Here is a 20746-nt window from a genome sequence, read left to right as displayed (position 1 = left end):
CTGGAGAAGAGAAGGTTGCATGGAGACCTCATAGCAGCCTTCCAGTATCTGAAGGGGGCCTATAGGGATGCTGGGGAGGGACTCTTCATCAGGGACTGTAGTGATAGGACAAGAGGTAATGGGTTAAAACTTAAACAGGGGAAGTTTAGATTGAAAGAAGCTCTTTACTGTAAGGGTGGTGAGGCACTGGAATGGGTTGCCCAGGGAGGCTGTGAATGCTCCATCCCTGGCAGTGTTCAAGGCCAAGTTGGACAGAGCCTTGGGTAATATGGTTTAGTGCGAGGTGTCCCTGCCCATGGCAGGGGGGTTGGAACTTGATGATCTTAAGGTCCTTTCCAACCATAACTATTCTGTGATTCTGTGATTCGAAGCAGGGGTGGCCATGAGGGCAGACAAGGGTAAAAAAGGGCCGCCATGAGGAAGGATCATGAGGGGAAAGAAGGGGCAGCATGAGAGATCATGAGGGGAGAGGAGGGGCAGCCATGAGGGGAGATTGGGGCAGGGGGGAAGAAGGGGGGGTCACAGGAGGAGATCATGAGGGGAAATGAAGGGCAGCCATGAGGGTAGAGGAGGGGCAGCTATAAGGGCAGATTATGAGGTGTGAGGGGTCACTGCAAGGGGCAGTCAATAGGGGAGAGCAGGGGCCACCATGGGGTGGTGTAAAGGGTGGCCATGGGAGGTAGCAGCGGCACCTATACAGCATGAACCATTATGGGGAGCAGATGACAGGTGGCTCCAAGTGGAGATCAGGAGGGTCAGCCCTAAGGGGAGATTTTGAGGGAAGATCATTTTGCCCTCAGAGACATGGTTTAGTGGTGGGCTTGGCAGTGCTGGGGTAATGGCTGGATTTGATCTTACAGGTCTTTTCCAATCTAGTTCATTCTGTGATTCTGTGATCTTCAGTGCTGATACGCACCGAACCTTAGGTGCCTACTTCTGAACTGTTGTTTTAGTGGTGAAGATCTCCCCTTCTTGGTGTCTTGCTCCACACCATGGTCAGCAGATTTCCACCTCTTCCTGACTCTCCCTAGCAGGACAGTCTTCTCTACAGGGTCAACCACATCCCAAATCTGCTACTTCAGTCTTTTGCCTCCCTTTATTATTCTTATTTGTATTCTTTCTCATTCTTATTTTTACTGAGCTCAGTACATTATCTTTGCTCACAGCTGACCCATCACTGAAGTTTATACAACTCACCATCAGCTTAAAAATTACATGGACAAAACAGAATTTCCTCTTCCCTGTCAACAATGTGTGTATTGGTTACCCTTCAGAAGACCAAGGTTGACTTTGCCCTTCCAGATCACTTTCTCACCATCATTAGCACTGTTCTCTCATCCCATGCATCCAAATACTGAAATGCCTTTCCATATCATCAGTTAAGAAATTAACTTATCTGTTACAAGATTTATCCAGAGCCTGCTCAGCTTTACACTGCCCCATCCAAATCACTCTTTCTTATCCATTATTGTGATTGCAAACTCAAAACAGATTAAAAGGTGAGGGTAGGTTTTTCTATGTTCCACAATGTTCTACCTTGCTTCGTCCTTTACCTGACATGCAGTGAGGAGGTTCTCTGGCAGTATTCATTAGGAGGCCCAGAGGCCATAATGTGCTTCCATCCCTGGTGTACACAGCCCTGCAGGATCAGCTCTGAAGCCCCTTTTGGGGTTTCTAAGTAGTGCTGTCTTTTCCCAGAGCTCAGTGGTGCTGGACTGTTAACCTTCCCACTACCATGGAGCAGAACTGGATGTCTGACCCTGCGCTGGTTTGAATACACACTATCTCTGGAAATCAAATCACACGCAGCAAGTGATGCCAGAAAATAGTAAAAAATTGGTCTTCTGAGGTCAGCACAACCTCTAATACTGTTTCATCCTGCAGAGTAGGGCCTGGCAGCATGCTAAAAAGAAACACGTTTGCATCCCTTTGCTAGTTCAAGAGCCAGCACCTGCAATCAATACTGAATTTATTACATGACACTGTTTAATATAGCATTCAGATTTTTATATTTAATTCCCCATTTTCAAAACCTGCCAAGCGACTTTCTTGTTTTCAAAACTAAAACATGCTTTCCAGAAAAACTTCCAAAAACACACCCAGCAGAGTCCCAGAGAGCCTGACTTATATTACGAGGGGTTTCTCACCCTTTATAAAAAGAGCATCTGCCATATGCAGATTTTACTGTCTTATAAAACGTGAGAGAGCAGGATTGCCAACTGTGGGTTTATATCTCCCTACCCTTCCATTCTCACTCCCTCCCCAAAAATCTTTTTCCCTCTCTTTCCATTAGGCTTCAACTGTGAATGATTTTTTAAGAATGTGGAAAACGGGTGAGCAGGAGAGCGAGATAAACTGATTTTAATCTGAATTTGTGAAGTTCCAGGGGAAATACTCAATTTGAAAGAAAAATCCAGATAATTCTAAAGGAAAACACCTGCTTCAAAACCAGATAAAATCCTATTACTAAACTGTCCTTCAAGCCTAAGGTAAGAGATGAGCCTCACATTGGGCTTACACCTAGGCATTTCTATTCTGAACTCTACTGCAACATCAGCAAGGTATAATAAACATTTAACTACTATGATCTTACATAGGAGGACAGTTTTTTTGCTCTTATACACAGGGGAAAATAGCTTAACTCCTGTGATTAATAAGTGTTCTAGAATTTTAATTTATTTTTATTTTGTGTTTAATGAAAATATTTCTTACAAAAAGAAAGTTTTAGGACAACCAAATAAAAAACCAATCCAGTGGCTCTGACAACAGGTTATACTACAAGCTGCGGACTCCTCAGACAGATCTCTCAGCATTACTTCTCAGACTCTATAAAGGTCACTGCTGAAGTTAGTTACCCGTGTATCTCATAACTCCACTTATTTTTTACATTTTTGGGTTTTCCTAGGCAGTTGTTCAGCCAGCCTTGATTGCTATCTGAAAACCAAGAATGAGCCAGCAGATAATTAGTATTCGTAACTGGGAGACTTACATTATGTCACTTGTCAAGGCAGGGAGGAAGAGAATGAGGAAATATCAGCAAAGTGCTGTGCATATGTGGTATGAGAGAACACGATGGATTGGCAGAGCATTTGCAAAGCCTCTGCTGGGAAGAAAGCAGGGCTGGATCTGTCAAATGATGGCTATGCAAAATCAACATGGAACACTATATAAAAAAGCCTTCCTTTGTTGAGACGCTGCTCCCCTGATCTCTCTAAATGCCTGCTCCATCAAGACCCTGCTCTGTACACAGCTCCTCTTCCATGGCCCTACACGCTGAACTTCTGGATAACAGGTTTGGGAAGATGCAGACATTACCATCTATGATGGGATGAAATACACGAACTTGAAAAAGGATGGGAGGAAACACCGCTGACCTACCCTCTCTAGCTAGAAGCCCCATTGGTGCTTGGAGAGGAGACCAAGCTGACCAGGGACTGACTAAATGGCACAGCTCCAGCATTTTTACTGCATGATGCTTCAAAGGTACAGTCCTGCTGGCAACATGGTCTTTCAAACAAATTCCCAAGGATTACAGGACACTGCTGATGAAGGCTGTCAGCTCAGTGGTCCTAGCTCATTTGCAATTGCATCAGCTGAACCCTGCCAGTTAGGACTCTAGTCTGGACATGGGAGACATCGTAAGTCTCAATTAAAATGATGAACTCAGCCTGTATTATTAATGTCTGTCTTCCCTGTCACAGTTGATTTTATCAGACACTCAGTGTACCCATGCTGGCACCCAGTAAGCATGTCCTTTTCATCCATCCTTGGTCCAGGCAGACAGCAGCTGGATGTGGAAGGTACAGAAGAGATATCAGTGAGAGAGTCAATCAACTCAACCATCAGTTTGGGCAATCCTTCAATTTAATCCTTGGATATAATATGATGATTACATAGTGCCTCTAAAACAAGGGTCTCAAGCACTCCCAATATTCCAGCACATGATACTCCTTCTGTGAGGCAAATATTGCTGCTGATGACTAATCTGAGAATCAAAGACACTGCCATGACAACCCACACAGCAGAGCCATATCTGCAAGATAATTGCTTTCACGCGAAGGTGTAACAGAAATTAAAGTAACTGAGACCATTAGAACATACCTTCTCCAAAACTAGAGCTGACTTTGCCTAGACCAGCTGGGAAGTTAGTCCTGGGGAGCCAGCCTGGGATCACCCCAAAGACTTATTCCAGCAGCTCCTGAGAGGAGAGATGCTGGCTGAACACTCCTTGTTCAGAGCACAGAGTATAAATAGCATTGTTATTGCCAGTGGGTATGCTGGCATGAATGATGGCCAGGTAAACCTCCCTACAGGTCCTCACCCACTTGGAGCCAGAAGCACTGCCATGTCTTGTTTACTTTCTGGTTTGCAGTGATCATGTCAGCAGAGATAGGAACAACTAGAAATTGCAGTTAGGTCATGCTCTATGACAGCTAAAGCAAAAACGTGTAGAATAGCACACTGTTGGCTTTTTTTTTGCTTGTAAATTGAATAAAATAGCCACCTTTCTTTCAGGATGGAACAGCAGATTTTCTTTAAATTAATATCTGGAACATTGTCCATTTTATACCAGGCCCCAGTTACTTGATACCTATGTCCATACAAAAGATTCTGAAACTAGAGGTGAAAATTGAACAAAACCCTTAGAATTAAAAATCTCTCTGTATAGACACCATACATGTAATGATGGAAACAGGATATAAACCCTTAAGAGGTTCCCAAAGAAATGCTTCTGCAGCAATGCCAAGGCTAATTTGGAGGAAGAGCTGTTGATGAGAGAGCACAACATGTGCTACATGCTTCTTGAGGCAAAGTCTCAGTCCTCCCCAGCAGAGCACTTCCTAGCTTCACCACAGAAATGAGATGGCCTGTTCTTAGGGGTGTGCACATGGAAGACTCACAAGGTGCACATCTAGGGACTAACAGAACTGCTGGTGTGGTGAGAAGGAATTACAGCTTAAATAAATTAAGGATTTAGAAAAAAATGCCTTTTTTTTTTTTTTTTTGTAACAGAGGCAAAGCTTGAATTCAGGGACTAGCACTAAGAAACCAGAAAGGGTTAAATAATATTGTGCTATTTGAAATCTGCTTTGGAAAAGCCCTGGCTTTTCAAGGAAAAAAAAAAAAAGAAAGCAAAAAGTAAAAGTAACATTAAATAAATTCCTTAGGGAACTAATATCCATCAATGCCTAAAAGCTTCCCTGGCTTGAACTGTCTTATAATATGCTATGAGTTTCAGAAGCCACAACACAAGAGCTGGTGAAGTTCTCAGAAGTTCTGCTCCAGTTTTGCTCTCTAGATATTTTCCCTACCTTTGAACTCCTTTTCCCCCTTAAGTACTAGGAATCCAAAAGAAACATCAAATTTCCCAAGGTTTTCTTATCTGCAGCAATGTGCACTCTCCGCAGGGACTATGCTAGGGGCACCCAGCTCCCTTTCTGATTATTCATTTGAGTACAGTGACTCACTTCTCATGTAAAGATGTTTGAAAATATGTTCAGTGCCAGGTCCAGAGCTTACAAAAAAAAGCCACCATCCTCTTTTCAGCAGAGCTAGACCAATCTACCCCAAATCAGCATCTGCCCCAGTTTGCAGAAGAGCAGAAATAGAAATGAGTTCGTGTTACAAGTCACAGAAAACCAGGTCTGCTTAATATAGGAGTTTGATATAATTTCTGGACTTTTTTGCAGCATTTCTTTTGCACTTTTAATGTTCCCATTTCCCAGTGTTCAGGTGCAGCTTTGCTTAGCTGCTTTTGTTAGAATAATAACACTTGTCACAGAAGCAATTTGCTATGATTTTTTACACTAGCAAAGCACCTAGAACACATGCAATTACACTAGTAAAATCAGGGCCCAGGTTAGTCTCTCCATTAGTATGATGCTTGGGTCGGTCTACACTGACACCACCTTTCCAGTAGAGACTGGTCCTAATGGGAGCCTTCCCTCTTTGTGCACATTTAAGGTTATATTTTACTCCCATTTACCTCTGGAAGAGCATTTTGTCTCTGCTCTGGAACTCCCTGTTTGGCCTTTCAAATGGGTCACCCTCAAAGAGAAAGCCAGGATGTTGCTTCAGTTGAGGAGGGAGGTGAAGAATGTCAGCAAACAAAAGTCATCTGCATCTCTGCTGTCTTGGCTTAAAAAAACATGGAAAAACATCTCTCCTCTCTGGAAGAAGTGTTGGCTTGAAAGGGAATTATGTTCTGAATGTCCACCAGTTCACCAAGCAGCTTTGCAACTGCTATTCATCACAGTTAACTGACTGCTGTCTCAGGCATTAGTAAGATAGTGACTAAGAAACAGCGTGACAGTACCAAATACTGCACAGGAAGATAGCAAAAAATAGCCTTCTGAAGACATATCTACTCTGTGAAGAGCAAGAGAGAAATGAGAGAATATTCTAGGGGAAAATGATGCATGGAAACACAGATTTCAATCCAGCTCTGACAGGCACAGACACCTTCTTGCTTCAGTGAAGCACCACAGCACTAATCTAGTCAGAAGAGTGGTTTTACGCCTTGGACTATCAGCAGTTATGAAACACCTGCAGAGTGCTCTGCCAGCTCAAGTCATCAGGAGCCAGAGGTGTCTGAAGGAATACCAATAACCAGCCAAGGGAGCTAAAAATCCCCCAGGGCCTGTGAGTCACAAGAGCTGGAGGGGAGTGAAGACCTTTAAGGTGTTTTGTCCAGGTTTATTCTAAATTTATCGAGTGACAGGGAGGTTACTGCACAGACTAACAACTTTCACCACCCAGATCTCTTGCAGTTAATCTCAGTTTAGTGGCAGGCAAAGGAGTGAGGTCAATGCCCAAGTCCAAAACACAGCACCAGGCGGGGAGGAGGTGCAGATGTGCCATGTCAGTGAGGGATGGGCTCGGGGCAGAAGGTACATTAGGTGGATCCTTTCATTTTTAAACAGCAATAAACTATGGGATGTAGCAGGGGGATGGAGAGAAGGAAAGTCCAGGGGACTGGGCAAGGGGAACTCTGCATTGTCAGTACCCTAATAAATACTGCCTTGCTGAAGAGAGATGAGATAACCTTAAATGCAACTCTGATTCCCCTGCCTTGTAAGTCCTTTGGCATAAAGCCTACTTCACACATCCCAACCTAGAGCTCTTCTCAATAACCAACACGGACTGCTTCGATCCATATGGCACCTTGCCAGAGGCTCCTTTTCTCCTCAAATTTGATGTTTCTGCTGTTGTCTGAAGCTCCTCCTTCCCCTGCCTGGCCAGCAGGTACCCAGCTGCTTTCCTCCCCTTAAAATTATTGACTGGGTCAGATACCAGCTAGGTAAGAAATTCTATTTTAATTTACAAGCTATGACAGTTGCTGCATTCTGGGGACAAGATAAGCAAATAGGAGATCTACAAGAGACAGAAAAAGCACTCTTATTGGTAGGGTCCAGCTGTAGAGTAAATTTATGGGAATGATTAGGTGCAAATCTACTCTGTCCACTTCTATGAAAAGTCACAGAACCTTACCTTATGATAAACCTTCTTTTTGTAAGAAAATAACACCACTGGCTTCAGCTATGCTCCTTGTTAGCACTTCATGAGCACTCCATAGCTCTCTCTGAGCTTCCGCTGCTTATCCACACTGGGTTCATGAACAAACTCGATATTCATCACACACACATGCCCATAGAGATACATGTATACTAGAGTGTGTGGGGAGATTTCTCTCCCACAGTGGGTAAGAAAATGAAAGAGAGGAAAAACCTTTCTGTGAAAGAAAGCGGGGATGAAATTTTTAGGATGAAGTGACTGTCCTGATGTGGTCTGATGATTCCTTTTACAAGATATCTCATGCAGGGTTCTGGGTTTCAGAAAAGCAGAGTATACGCAGGGCAAGGAAAAGAAATCAAATATGCAAACAGACAGACCCAATCAAGTCACACTCACAGTCCTAGCTCACCTTTAAATCCCATTATTCAATTAGAGCTAAGTGTCAAACAATGTAGATGTCGTATAGCTGATATACTTGAATTAATAGAAAATTAATCTTTTATATTAGATTTAGAGAGGAGAATACAGAAATACTAATTGAAAACTTTTTATAAATTAAAAAAAAGCCCAAATACGCTTTAAAAACTTTTTTAATAATTAGCTCTCCTCCTGAGGAACAGAGATTAAAAACTCAGATCTGACATTTGCAAATCATCATCCCTTTCTTTGCTTATGGAGATTAATTTAAGAGAATTCAGCCACTCTGTATTTGCATTTGAGATATGCTCATGGGAGTCCAGACCTCCCCAGTCAGGAGAATACCACATTGCTGGAGATCATTACTGGCCAGTGCTGCCCACAGAGCTCTCTGTCACACTGGCAGGAGATAAATCATTCCAGCAGATTTAAACAAGATTAAAACCTTTCAAACCCCTATCCATTTCAGCACTCCTAGAACTGCCTTTACATTCTTCTTCCAAACAACCCTCAAAGCCAAACATAGATTAACAGATTTATTCAGGAGACCTCTTGACAAATTAAGAGTAAAAGCAGCTTTCACGTTCACCCCTTCCCTAGGCATCTGTACTCTTTGAGGACCTTCACTGTGCTGCTCCTCTGCCACCCTGCTCCTCCACCTGATCTCGACCTTGTCTGTTGCTGGAGGGCTCAAACCCCACCTGTGTCCCCCACACCCACTCCAGAAGGACAGGAGGTGCAGGAGGAGAACTGAGGTCTCCTAACCTGTGGCTAAGTCTCTTGGGTATTTGCTACCCCCAGCCCACCTCCAGAGCAGCTGCTGCTGTCGCCTTCCCTTCTCCAAGACAACAGTGCTAGTTGTTGTGCATTAACAATTCTCCATTTCTCCTCCCACTGCTGGGAAGATACAGCATTTCCAGTATAAAAAGAATTCTGTGACTAGTGATGTGATTATCAAAGCAGCAGCTGGGAAATGTTCAAGTCCCTGTCTGTTAACAGTCTCATGCCTGTATAACGAAGAGAAGATTTAGCTGCAGAGGTACAAAGCGGTGTGCGCCCTCCTTTTTGCTGGTGGAGCCCCTGGGGACAGCAGTCACTGTTGGTTAGCTGAACTGTACAAGTTTATTTCATTTCTGGGCTGCATTTTCTTGTTTTGTTTAAAAAGTCTAGGTTCAAGACCCTGGGCCCAACATTTCCTCCCTTTCCACATGGGTGGCACATTCCCTGCTTGGCAGGCAACCTAGCAGACTTCTGCAGGGATTTTAAGTGATGACGTGTATACTTGTAAGGAGAAAAACCTGACAGATGCAAGGAATGATAAAGGAGAGAAGCACATGAGCTAACGATGGCCATTTGTTTCAGATCCGTAACACAATTATGAAGGTTTTCTGGTTATTTTTGTTTTTACGAATGGGCCAATGGCCACATTTAGAGCTCATGAACACCAGCAGCATTCCTTCAGTGGGCTGCTGCATATCCTTTAAGGGGTAAGGGTTTCATTCCCTTCTACTTCTTTTTACAGCAAAAATTACCTGTGTTAAGTGACTCCATTCATAAAGAGTTACTTCTCAAGGTATCTTTTCCTGGCAACTGTATGTATAAAGGAACTACAGTACAACCATTATAAGGAGAATAATGTGTGTGGAAAGTTTGTGCTGTAGCTATGAGCTTGGATCAGACACACTGTTTGTTTTCGAAAAAAGACTGAAAAACTCACAGCCTCCAAACTTTCCAGATTCAATTTCTGGAAGAAAAAACAAATAAACAAGCCCAAACAAATGAAAATCAGGTTATCGGATTATTTTCTAAACAGATGTGTTTCAGGCTGTTAAAGGAAAGCAACTATAGAACACAGATGTGCGCAGAATTAAATGCATATCATCCTACGCAGGAGCTATACATGGAAAATTGCTATTTGCTGGCATCTGCAAGAATATCTTCAAACTCTAAGGAACAAATGAAATTTGCAAGACATTTCAGATCTCCAGGACACCTCAGGAGCCTGTGAAAAAATGCTCTGCATTTAACTGACATCCATCAGGGTTATTTTATGCCAAGCGTTCATATTAAACACTTTTTAATATAACATTTTGTACACGGTTTTCAAATTCGTACTTTTATTAAGACCTAGTCAACCAAAACATCCTGATCATATAAAGTCTCCAATTTTAGTGATTATTTGAACTCAAAAGCGAGAAGGTGGTTCAGATAAAATCTTATGGATGATAGGTAAATATACATGTGTGCACACATGTGTACATTCACACATGCACATGCGTGTGATGGAAACCAAAACTGAAAACAAGAGACAATTAACAGATGCCCAAAGAGGTTGCAGATTAACAGTTAACAATTAACAGTTGCCCAGAGAGGTGGTAGATGCAGCATCCCTGGAGACATTCAAGGCCAGGCTGGATGTGGTTCTGATGTAGTTGAAGGTGTCCCTGCTCATTGCAGGGGGTTGGACTAAGTGACCTTTGAAGGTCCATTCCAACCCAAACTGTTCTGTAATTCTATGATTCTATGCTTATATCATCAGATGCCTGTATTATATTAATGGTTTTCCCTTCTCCTAAAATAAATAAAAGCAAAAGCTACACAGAGGAAAAAAACTCCACACATCAAAGATAGAATCTAGGCTTCAGGTACTATATATGAAGTTTGAACCACCATCTGTAGGAATTCAGGATAGCACCAATTCACTTATAAATAAATGCTGCCTATTATGCAATGCATTTGACCGCTAAAAGGTTAAACTACTAAATCCTTACCAGACATTTATTACAGACAGAGACACAAAACATGCATATGTTGTGTTGACATGTGCCTCTCTTATCAGAGCATCATTTATTTAAAATAATTGAAACAATAATTAGAAGCTACATGGAAGACTAAGTAAATTGTATTAAAACACAAGGTAGCTGCTAATGCCAGCAGCTTCGACAGCCCCGTGGTACAAGCCTGGCTGCTTTCAACACACTCAATTCATTAACACCAGAGAAAAGCCAGAAATGAAGGGAAATGCCGACCATCTGCTCAATCCAGATGCAAGAGAACATGCGTCTTACCTCCAAAGCTATTTATCAGCAAAAAACCGAGATGAGATGGGTTTAATCCTCTAACTGCAGATCTAAAAGATTATGCGGCATCATATTATCATAAGTAAAACTGAACTGTGTTCATTTAAATGGGAAGAAAACTTTGCCACTTTTTCTCACCTTTAACATCTCTTGATATAAAACAATTCTAAATAAAACAGATAACCTAGATATGACAAATACTATTTACAGAAATGCACGCACACAAGCAGTTGACAACAAAATCCTCATTCTTCTTCTGCTATGTCTGAAATATGTTTAATTGATTTAACCAGCAGTGAGATTTAATTGAAGCATGTAAGTTCCCAGAAAGTCACTGTCTGCATACATTTTATTTCCTTGCAATACCATGCCCATTATAAATCTATGGCCCCTGTGCTGTATAAAGAAACAAGTAAAGTAATCGCTTACCTTGAAGTTATGAATCTTCTCGTATTTTGGAATATGTTCATTTTCTTTCAGAGTTGCTCTTCTGACAAGCGACGTCAACTGTGAATAAGCAAAGAGTTTAAGAGGTTGCCAGATTGTTACGGGCGACTTCTGAGCACCCAGTTTCATCCCCAGGGCTGCGAGCAGGAAGTCTTGCTGGCGGCTCTCCTGCTTGGCTCTGTGCACCGCGGACCGGCTCGCTTTGTGCCCAGGCCAGGACTCCCTGGATGGCATGGTGGGGTGGCTGAAGGAGGCACAGCCCCCCGGACCGCTGTGTGTGTGTCTGTCGGTCTGGCGCTCAAACACCGGGCAGCACCATGACGGGCACCCAGCCTGCGGGGACGGGTGGCGCGGCCGTGCGCGGGCACTGCTTCACGGCGCGGCTTAATGGGGCGACGCGACGCAAGTCGGGATCCCCGCCGACCGCGGCGCAGGACTGCCAGGGGGGGTGCCGGTGCGTGCGGCAGCGACAGACAGCGCCGGGGGGGGTGCGCTGCGCTCGACCTCTCCCTCCATCGGGGGAGGCCTCCGCGCCCTCCTCCCGCCCCGCTGCCCGTTACCGGGAGGGTTGGAGCGCGGCTCCGCGCGGAGCGACACGGCGTGGCACCGCCCCCCCGGCGGCCGCGCAGCCAATGGAGCCCCGGAGAGGCGGGAGCGCGGCTCCGCCCCTCCCCGCTGCCCGTCCGGCCGCGGCAGCAGCGAGAGCCGGGTACCGGCGCAAAAGGCATCGCCGCGCCCCCGCGGAGCGCGACGGTCAGGGCATTCTCGGATGTGCAGTGACAGCAGCCGCGGGGGACGAGGCAGGAGGCGGCTGTCCCCGACCTCCGCCGGTCTGATAGAGGTTGGGCACTAGGAGGTAGGGCTGGCAGCAGTTGAGTGTGGATGTTCACCACTCGTCCCTTAAAATGACATCTTTCAATGCTTTCTGTATAAAAAGAGGCTTGTCAAACTCACATCATGTAACAGGCTCTTCTAGTAAGGATGTGAACGCAAGTGCCACCACCCAAAGCTCATTGCACCACCCCTTCCACCAAAGGCCTTGCCCCCGATTTCTGTGGTGCCCCTCTGTATGAATTAACAAACATCAGCAGGAGGTGAATGACACATATTATCACGTTGGATGTAATTGACGATGAAATGTACACAGGACAATCTGGTCCTCACCGGCTCTCATGCAAACCAAAGAAACAATGTTTCACACAGCCATTAAAGCCTTGAACTCCCGAAGTACAACAGGGGCCCAGAGGACCAGGGCAGCCCACGCCATACCCTCCCCGAGCTGCTCAATGGGGCAGCCCAGATACGGGGCTTTTCACCCCCATTCTGCCAGCTGTGAGGGGACACCACGATGGCTGCTTGCCTCCCACCCGTTTTGTCCTAGTGCTCTCCAAGCATTTGTGAACGGTCTTTGTCAGACAGAGCAAAAATGGACCTTTGATCTTACTGTGGCTGTGATTTACACCGTGGGGCTGTTTGCCATCTTGAGGTTTAGGGGGTGAGAAGGTCCTTCCCTGTGCACAGCCTGCCCTACCCAAGTGCAGCCTGCTTTCTGCTGCTACACACTGCAGCACCACAACCGCTCTCCCTTCTGCAGCAAAGGTATTTTTATCTCTCATGAGTCAGTAACAACCAAAGACAAGCCGAGTTTGTCACAGGATTCTGGGTGGAATTGGTATGTGTTTTGCAGCTGGATCACAGTATTACTGTTTAGCTCAATCCTGCCAATGCAGCTGACAGTAACGGTCATGGTGAGTCCCTCCTTCGTTCCCTTGCATGGCCATCAGTACCTTCTCTACAGGCTTTAAAAATCTGCTGGGTTTCAGCACAGGGTCAGGTTGCTGAGATTAAGGATCAACATATGTGCTTCACCACCACTAATCTGCAATGCAAGTTAATAGCTAATAATTGAAACACTGGATGTAGATTATACAGGATGAAGCTGCTGGGCATTAGCGGCTCATACAGGGGCCTTAGGAGCACCTGGCTCACTTCCCAGTTTCAGTACCAACAGGAGGCTGGTTGATCCATCCTATTGAGAAATACTTTTCCAATGGCTACCTTAACCTGTCTGTCTTGCTTTTAAATGCTCATTTCTATTGCAGGTAAATAAATGCTCCTCTGGCGTTTTTCTGCACATCCTTTTAAGTGTAACACTCCATGGCAAGAGGAGATAAAAAATTGAGGTGAGGAGTGAGAGATGACAAAAACTGACCACCTTATTTATGTGAAGTATAAGAATAAAAGGGACTTAGGAGGGGGAAACAGGCTTTTCAGCTCATTCTTTCTTTTCTAGCTAAAGCCACTTCATACTTTCACTCCCAAGAACTACATCAGGTATAAGTCCTCACGGAACAAGGTGGACCTAACACACAGGAGCCATTCTCTTAAAATAGCTGTGAGTGACAACAGGCTCAGGAAGCAAATTGTGGAGTTCTGGAAGTGTTACATGCTTCCTTGAAAACCCAAATTTCTCTTATCTTTTAAAAGGGGAAAATTAATCACCAAAGCTTCATATTAGTAAATAAACTCTTTGAAAATCAAATTTATTAGAAATAAGTAACCCAGAGACTTTCAAGAGTACATTTACTATCAGAATCAACCATTATTGTTTTGTGTAATTCCACTTAAGAGGCAAGATAAAGCATTCTGAATTTTCATTGCAGTTGTTGGTAAAGCATGTACTTGTTTTTTGACATTCCTTAATTGTCAGCTTCCTTCTTCCTAATTCTGCCAAAATGATTTATTTTCAACAGCACTTTAGAGTCACATTAGTAGAAACCGATCTCTGGATCCTGGAAAATTAAATCTTTAGAATGCCAATAAAAAGGTAAGCAAAACTACCCAACAGGGAAAGGTCCTATCTCATGGCTGTAATTTTGGAATGCTTTATAATCTGGAAAGTAGTTATAAGATTATGAATTTTAAATCTAATGTTACTTTGTGTTACGGTAATCTAACTCAGACTGCTTATTGGTTTTACATAAATCAGCTTCCTACTGTTCTGTGCGAAATGTTTTCTGCTGTTTACAAATATAGGAATACTGGGCCCACCTACACTTACAGCCCTTCACATGTGCTATATGCAGTATAGTTGTGCACACCAGAAACCTAGACTGAAAGTTAAAGCCATAAAGCTAGCAACTGAAAAATTATGAAAAATATATGTTTATCTATTTCCTACATATATTTCCCCAACATAAAGTAGTGTTGTAATGAAAAGTCATACAACTGATGTCAGGCAGTTGACACAGTTCTGTAATGCATACCCTCATTCTTCTGCCATTGCCTGACTCTGGGAGTTGACTTTGCAAGCTAGTGCTCTTCTTAACACAGCCCACTCACTTTTTGAAAACCGAAATGAAGAATGAAATCTATTTTGTACACATCTTCCTGATGACAGTTTGGGTCATTGGGCAGGTCCACATCTTTAGCTTAACCAGTACGTGAGATAATAAAGTAAGAGAGAGCAAGCCACTGTACCTAGGTAGCCCTAGTCATTGCACAGATGAGTCACCATCCCTGAGACAAACAAACGAAGTCATGGACCTGGAGGTTCACCTCAGTCCTGCAGGAATCTGTTCTCTCCAGATGCACTCTCCAGCTCCAGGTGCTCTACGCTGTTTCTCTATTCCCAGCCTGCAAGCATACAGGTCCTGCTCTTTTTCTTACATCTTTGTCTGGCTCTTGATTCAACGCCTACTCTCCAGTAATGGTTCCTGCACTACCACCTGCTAGCAAAGTCTTCTCCCCATAGCCATTTCATTTTCCAACAGTTACCTTTGTAACTTGCTCTGTTTGAAGTCTACCTTAACAGGAACAATTATTAGATATGGTCTGCTACATACTGGGTGAAAAAGAGGTAGAAATCTGGGGAGAAAAGACATCCCTTCTACTAAATCTTGATATTACTTATTGTTTGTGACAGGCATTTGCAGTCATTGCATGTGCAGGGAGCAATAAGCTGTGCAGACTCCGGGAGGAAGGAAACTGCAGGACTGTCTTCTTTAAATTTAATTTGAGATTGTGATTTCACGGGATCAAGGTGAACTGAAAATGGAATGACTGGAAGTAATAGCCGAGCAACCTCTCAGCAGAGCATGCAACCAGAGCAGCCTCTCAGTCCTGTATGTTTTAGTGACTTAAGCAGTAAAGAAACAAACCCAGCCATATGACAATGTTTAAACCAAGATATCTGTTGAGTGGCTCTACACTGTACATATGGACGGGGGGGGGAATAAATAAATAAAGAAAAGGCTAACCTGCTATTTCAAATGTTCTTATTTGCTCTGAAACCTCAACCATGAGAGTGGTTCAGCCTAGGTTCTACTGCGACTCCACTTTCCTTACTTGCCCCTGGGGTCATCCTTCAGGGTGCAGAAAAAAACAGCTGTTTTCTTAAGCACTATTTGCTCTCAGTGTTAGCTGGATAATATATGCGTATCTTCTGATACTAATCCCACAGTCAGTAAGTCTTACTATGAATACTCCACAGAATTGATTTTAAAGTCATCTACAGTTTGCAGTAGATTTCAATTAGTCACCCTCTGAAAGACACATTATGTAAGTTTAATCCAGTCACACAATTCAGTCAACATCAGAGAAATTATCTTCCTAAAAAGGCAGATCAATGCATTCCCATTTGTTGAGCAATAAACTAAAACTAATCCAGAAAAAAAAAACAGGAAAATTCAAGTTGGGTTAAGCTCACAAGTCCTAAAATGCCCAGGTAAGCCTTAATCAGATCTCCTGAAGCAACATGCATTTCTGGTACAATGGACCGTTTAGTTTCATGACTACCTGTCTTCTGTCTCAAACACAGTATCGTGTTTTCTTCAGCCTCGGGAATGTATGTGCAGTACACAGGAGGCTTTTCATTCTTATATGGTATGTTCACGTTATTATGACTAAATATGCCTTTATTGTTTCAGACTTTATATGTAATAAGATTCCTTCCCTCTAAGGAATGTACTGTAGTAATAATATTAACCAGCAGTTATATTGCATGCATTTTTTTTAAATATCAAAGATGATGTCTTATTGTACGTATATCCCAAGAAACAAGGTATTTGGTTTGCTATGCAGTCAGCCACTGGATATTTTGTGGTGTTCTGTTTCACTGTACAGCTAACGTCGCCAAATGTATATGCTCAGAAAATCCTTCCTTGCCTGAGCACTTTATGAGCATATTTTATGGGCTTAGTACAACATTTTCAAAAGCTAATCAGTCAGATTGTGAAACTGAGCCCAATTTCCTCAATGCTGTTCTTGGTGGAAGTTTGTTCCATGCTAAATATAGGTTTTCCAGTCATATCTTTCACAGAATTGTTCCAAGGGGGAAGAGGAGCCCAAAATTTTACTTTTTATTGAAAAGTGGTGATAAACTGTTTTTCATTTAATTTTCCTCACTTGTAGGTGTGCTAATGCCAGGCATAGCCTCTGCCCACAGACACATGGCGTGAGCAGAGGGTAGGAATGCTTTTAAAAGAGAAGTTCAACCTGAATGCTGGCGTCTCAGAAGGTGGATGGGAAGGACCATCACGCAGTCTTGGCCAACAGAGCAAGACAACTTCTGCTGTCATTCCAGCACAGCCACATTTACCTGGCACCTGGACAGCATCAGTCTCCCACAATGCTCAAAGTATACTGGGATACTCAGGCAACACAGAACCCCGCTTTGAGTCCACAGCTACCCACACAGTTGGGGTTTAAGACATGGCAGAAGGATGAAAAATTACTGCTGAGGAAGTTCTGGGTTTTGCAACAAAATTTTCCACATGGACTTCTAACTAAATCTGACCTTCCTCTCTCCCCATCCCTCCCCAGTGAAATACTGCAAGACCGAACAGAATGGCTGTTTTTATTTCTGATAAAAGTGTATGTGATTTCCACATCAGGTAATGAACGTTTTTATATCTAGAATTCAAAAAGGAGTTTTTTTAAAAATCTTTTAATTAAAACCTTAATTAAACAAATTCAGCCAAAGCATTTGTTTGGTTTAAAATATGATTGTTAAATTAAAAACAATAAACAAACTAAACCAAAGTTTAAATTATGGAAAAAATATTGCCCGATAATGCTGCTAGACATTACTGCACAAAAAAAGTAAGTTCATTTGGTACTGTATTGTGCAATACAGTTAGAGTATATTAGCATTATTTGGGAAGATTTTATGGTCGCACTGATGTGCTTACCAGAAATACCCTGAAGTAGCCATGCCTTCCTAACAAGGGTGCATACCCATAAAAACGGAGAGAGCGAGATCTTGGAGGAAGCCAAAAAAAGATGTTTCTGTGTAGCTTTAGTCCTATAATGTACCGGTCACTGCAGCTGATTCAGATCTAGGTCAGCTGGCTTATTTTGTTCCTAGTGGCATGCTCCCGGCAGTTACCAATATGGGTCTTTGGAAATGACAATTTGAAACTGCACTGGCAAAAAGCATCCATTGTGACTATTCCCCTCTTTCAACAACTGACAAGACAAAAACAATTAATGTTTGCTGTTCTGGATAGTGGCACAAAAGCAAGGCCTTTTTCAGTGGCAAACACAACACACTTCTTCCCTTAGGGAGGGGGCTGTTCTGGTACATAACCATGAATCTATCCGTGGCAAAAATAAAACAGAAATTCCACAGTACCTCCAATAACTGGTTCTGATTTTGGTCTGGTTCTGGAGGACTTTGCTAACTGAGCAACTTAGCTTTTAGAGAGGTCAGCAACTGGCCTGCGGTGTCCACTGAAGAAGAGGGGTAATTCTAGGGATTTACTTCACACTTCATGGGTACAAATACCACCCCCACACAGGGGTGTATATGGCACGCAAAAATGTGGACAGGCAGAGACAGGTACATCATAATCCATAATGGTGCTAGGCTGGGATTTATAAGCAATAGCTATGACTTCATATATGCTGTATTAATAATAATACACTTCCTCACAGGTTTGTGCTCTCAGTGAGACAGCGCAGTCCTGCTCCACTCCCAGGGCTCCTGCGTTGTCCTGGTTTGGTCCTGTGCTGGCTGAAGCCACAGGGCTCTTCCCTATGGACACCAATGCAGGACACCCTCACGGCCTTGGCTGCCCCTGTTAAAATAACCAACTGCTACAGCCCTTTCCTTAAAGACTGAGACTACCAGCCTGCTTGCAAGGGGCAAGATATGACTGCTTGACGAAAGCAGGGCTGCTACCAAACTGTGTGACACTGAGGCAAGATATGCCAACCAAACACCATGATAAAGGATACCCAGAAAGCCAAGAAACAAACTCTTTTCACTGCTAACTCTGTGGCAAGGAAGGCAGTTCCCCATGACCATGAGGCTTATGTATCAGCCTCAACAATTTTCTCCTTGCTTTCAGCAGCTTATTACCAAAACCTTGTTCTTTTCTCAGGTAAACAAGCTACATTAAAAGGAGATGAACCCCAGCCAAACCTGGTAAGTACAGAAGGGGACCAAGAGCTAGTAGAGCACAGAAGATAGCACCTCTCTGCCACAGGGGGCTGGCAGCATCACTGTTCCTGCAAGACAGTTCATGAGCAAGGAGAGAAGCATTACAAAACACCTCAATTTGTCTCCAGTAAATCCAGACAAAGCCTGTTCTTTCCTTTTTGGTTTCAGTCCTTTCCATTGACCCTTCTGTCCTTCATAGCTTTGGTTTTGGTCCATCCCATCTTTCTCTCCTCCTGCCAGGAGCCTGGGCCATGGAGGTGATAAGCTAAACTGTGAGTTAAAGCAGCCACCTATGCCAGGTACTCTCCTTAGGAAAGGTAGAAGCAGAGGGACTGGAAGGACTGCTCACATTACATTTTGGCTAGCGAGGTTTGTCTTGCAGCTACGAGACCTATGGGAAGAGGAGCTGATGGTGCAAGCTGCTCTGCCTGAGGGAGCAACCGTCCCACTGGCCAGGAACACGCAAAGGCTGCTCCTCAGCATTTTCTCCAGCTCACTCCCATTTAGTCAGCATTTTCTATTTCAGCTAACAGCAACACGTTTTCCCCCCTTCCCTTTGTCTATGTCATGTCTCCTTGCTGGCCTGCAGGGAGCTGTGCCACTGTTACCGAGGCACAACTGATATTGATTGCAGAGGGGGGTCACTCCAGCAAAAGCCTCTTGACTAGTGACACATGAAGGCAGTCTGTATTCCACAAAGACCTGAAAAGTTATTTATAAATGCCACAAGACAATGTGCTCTATAGGAGTGATAACAGTCAAAATGCAATGCAAATTAGCAGCTGCATGAATTCTACTCTTTTGGCAAATGCTCTTTGTTACTAATATACCATGTTTAAGCATCATGAGAGAAAACAGGCTGTTAGACTAATCTGAAACCACTATGGACATGAGACAGTTTATTTCTTATCTGACCCACATGGTCATAAGGATTTCCTCAAATAAAAGGAAAAATAAAAATAAAAAAAAAGGAAAAAAAAAAGGAAAAGAGAGAAGGCACATCAGAAAGTACTATACCCTGTGATGAGGAACCTTGCCTGTCTCCTAGCAAGGAAATGTTGATGGTGGCCATACCTTATGAAATAAAGAATTTTCAGTACTTCCTTTATAATATCAATTTAAGAATAATATTAATAAAAGAAGTTTTTACAGTAAAACTCTACATCATTTTGTAACTGAAAAAGTTTACACTTAGGGATAGCAACAATCATGTAATACACGAGGCCTTTCTATTATTCTATTTATTAGGTTTTTCCCACTTATTCCTCATGGAATAGAAGATCTGGCTACTGGTATAACATAGGCAAGGGGTATGGAAATTTCTTTTTATGTCTCATTAACATTTTCTTACCTGATATATAATACTCACTTCACATTAGTCTTGTCTGGCAGCCTAATATTAGCCTTTTTTGTTCTACACAGTAATTCAATTTAGAGTAATTCAATGTATGTTATAACTGAAAACTGCAGCTCATTAATTTCTAAACACACTGTATTTCATACTACACCTGCTCCTTTGGCACATCCTCTACTCTGAATCCATCCACTCCTTCCTGAGTAAGCTATGTTGCTATGATACATCTGCTGTCACAGTTTCTTTCTTAAACATACTTTTAGTTCATAATCATACTTACTTAGCATAAATAAGACTAAGAGTGCAGAACCTCCTAAAGCCTTCCTTAATTATCATTTGATTCAACCCCATGAATCAAGGTGAAAACCATTTTTAACCTGAAGGAATACTAGGGCTGCGACATGGACATGCAGCATCCTTGCAAAGTTTATAATGATGAAACCTGCTTATAGACCACCTCACTGCAGAAAAGTTACAGAATGGGGTAAC

General features: G+C 43.1%; 1 protein-coding gene across 2 annotated transcripts in view; it reads right to left on the bottom strand.

Moving 5' to 3' along the window:
- CHN1 (chimerin 1) overlaps positions 1-20746 on the bottom strand; it is a 104598-nt gene that overhangs the window by 21140 nt on the left and 62712 nt on the right. The window contains exon 8 of one of the 2 annotated variants that reach the window (XM_061380189.1): positions 11442-11519. The exons of the other annotated variant lie outside the window; for it this stretch is intronic. Within the exon in view, the coding sequence (XP_061236173.1) occupies positions 11442-11519 (78 nt within the window). The remainder of the gene's footprint in view (positions 1-11441; positions 11520-20746) is intronic. 2 annotated transcript variants of the gene reach the window in all.

Source organism: Neopsephotus bourkii, unplaced genomic scaffold (genome assembly GCF_033783945.1).
Source record: "Neopsephotus bourkii isolate Nb327-2 ecotype Australia unplaced genomic scaffold, CSIRO-AGI_Nbou_v1 NB_196, whole genome shotgun sequence".
Taxonomy (NCBI): Eukaryota; Metazoa; Chordata; class Aves; order Psittaciformes; family Psittacidae; genus Neopsephotus; species Neopsephotus bourkii.
This window is presented reverse-complemented; position numbering and strand designations above follow the sequence as displayed.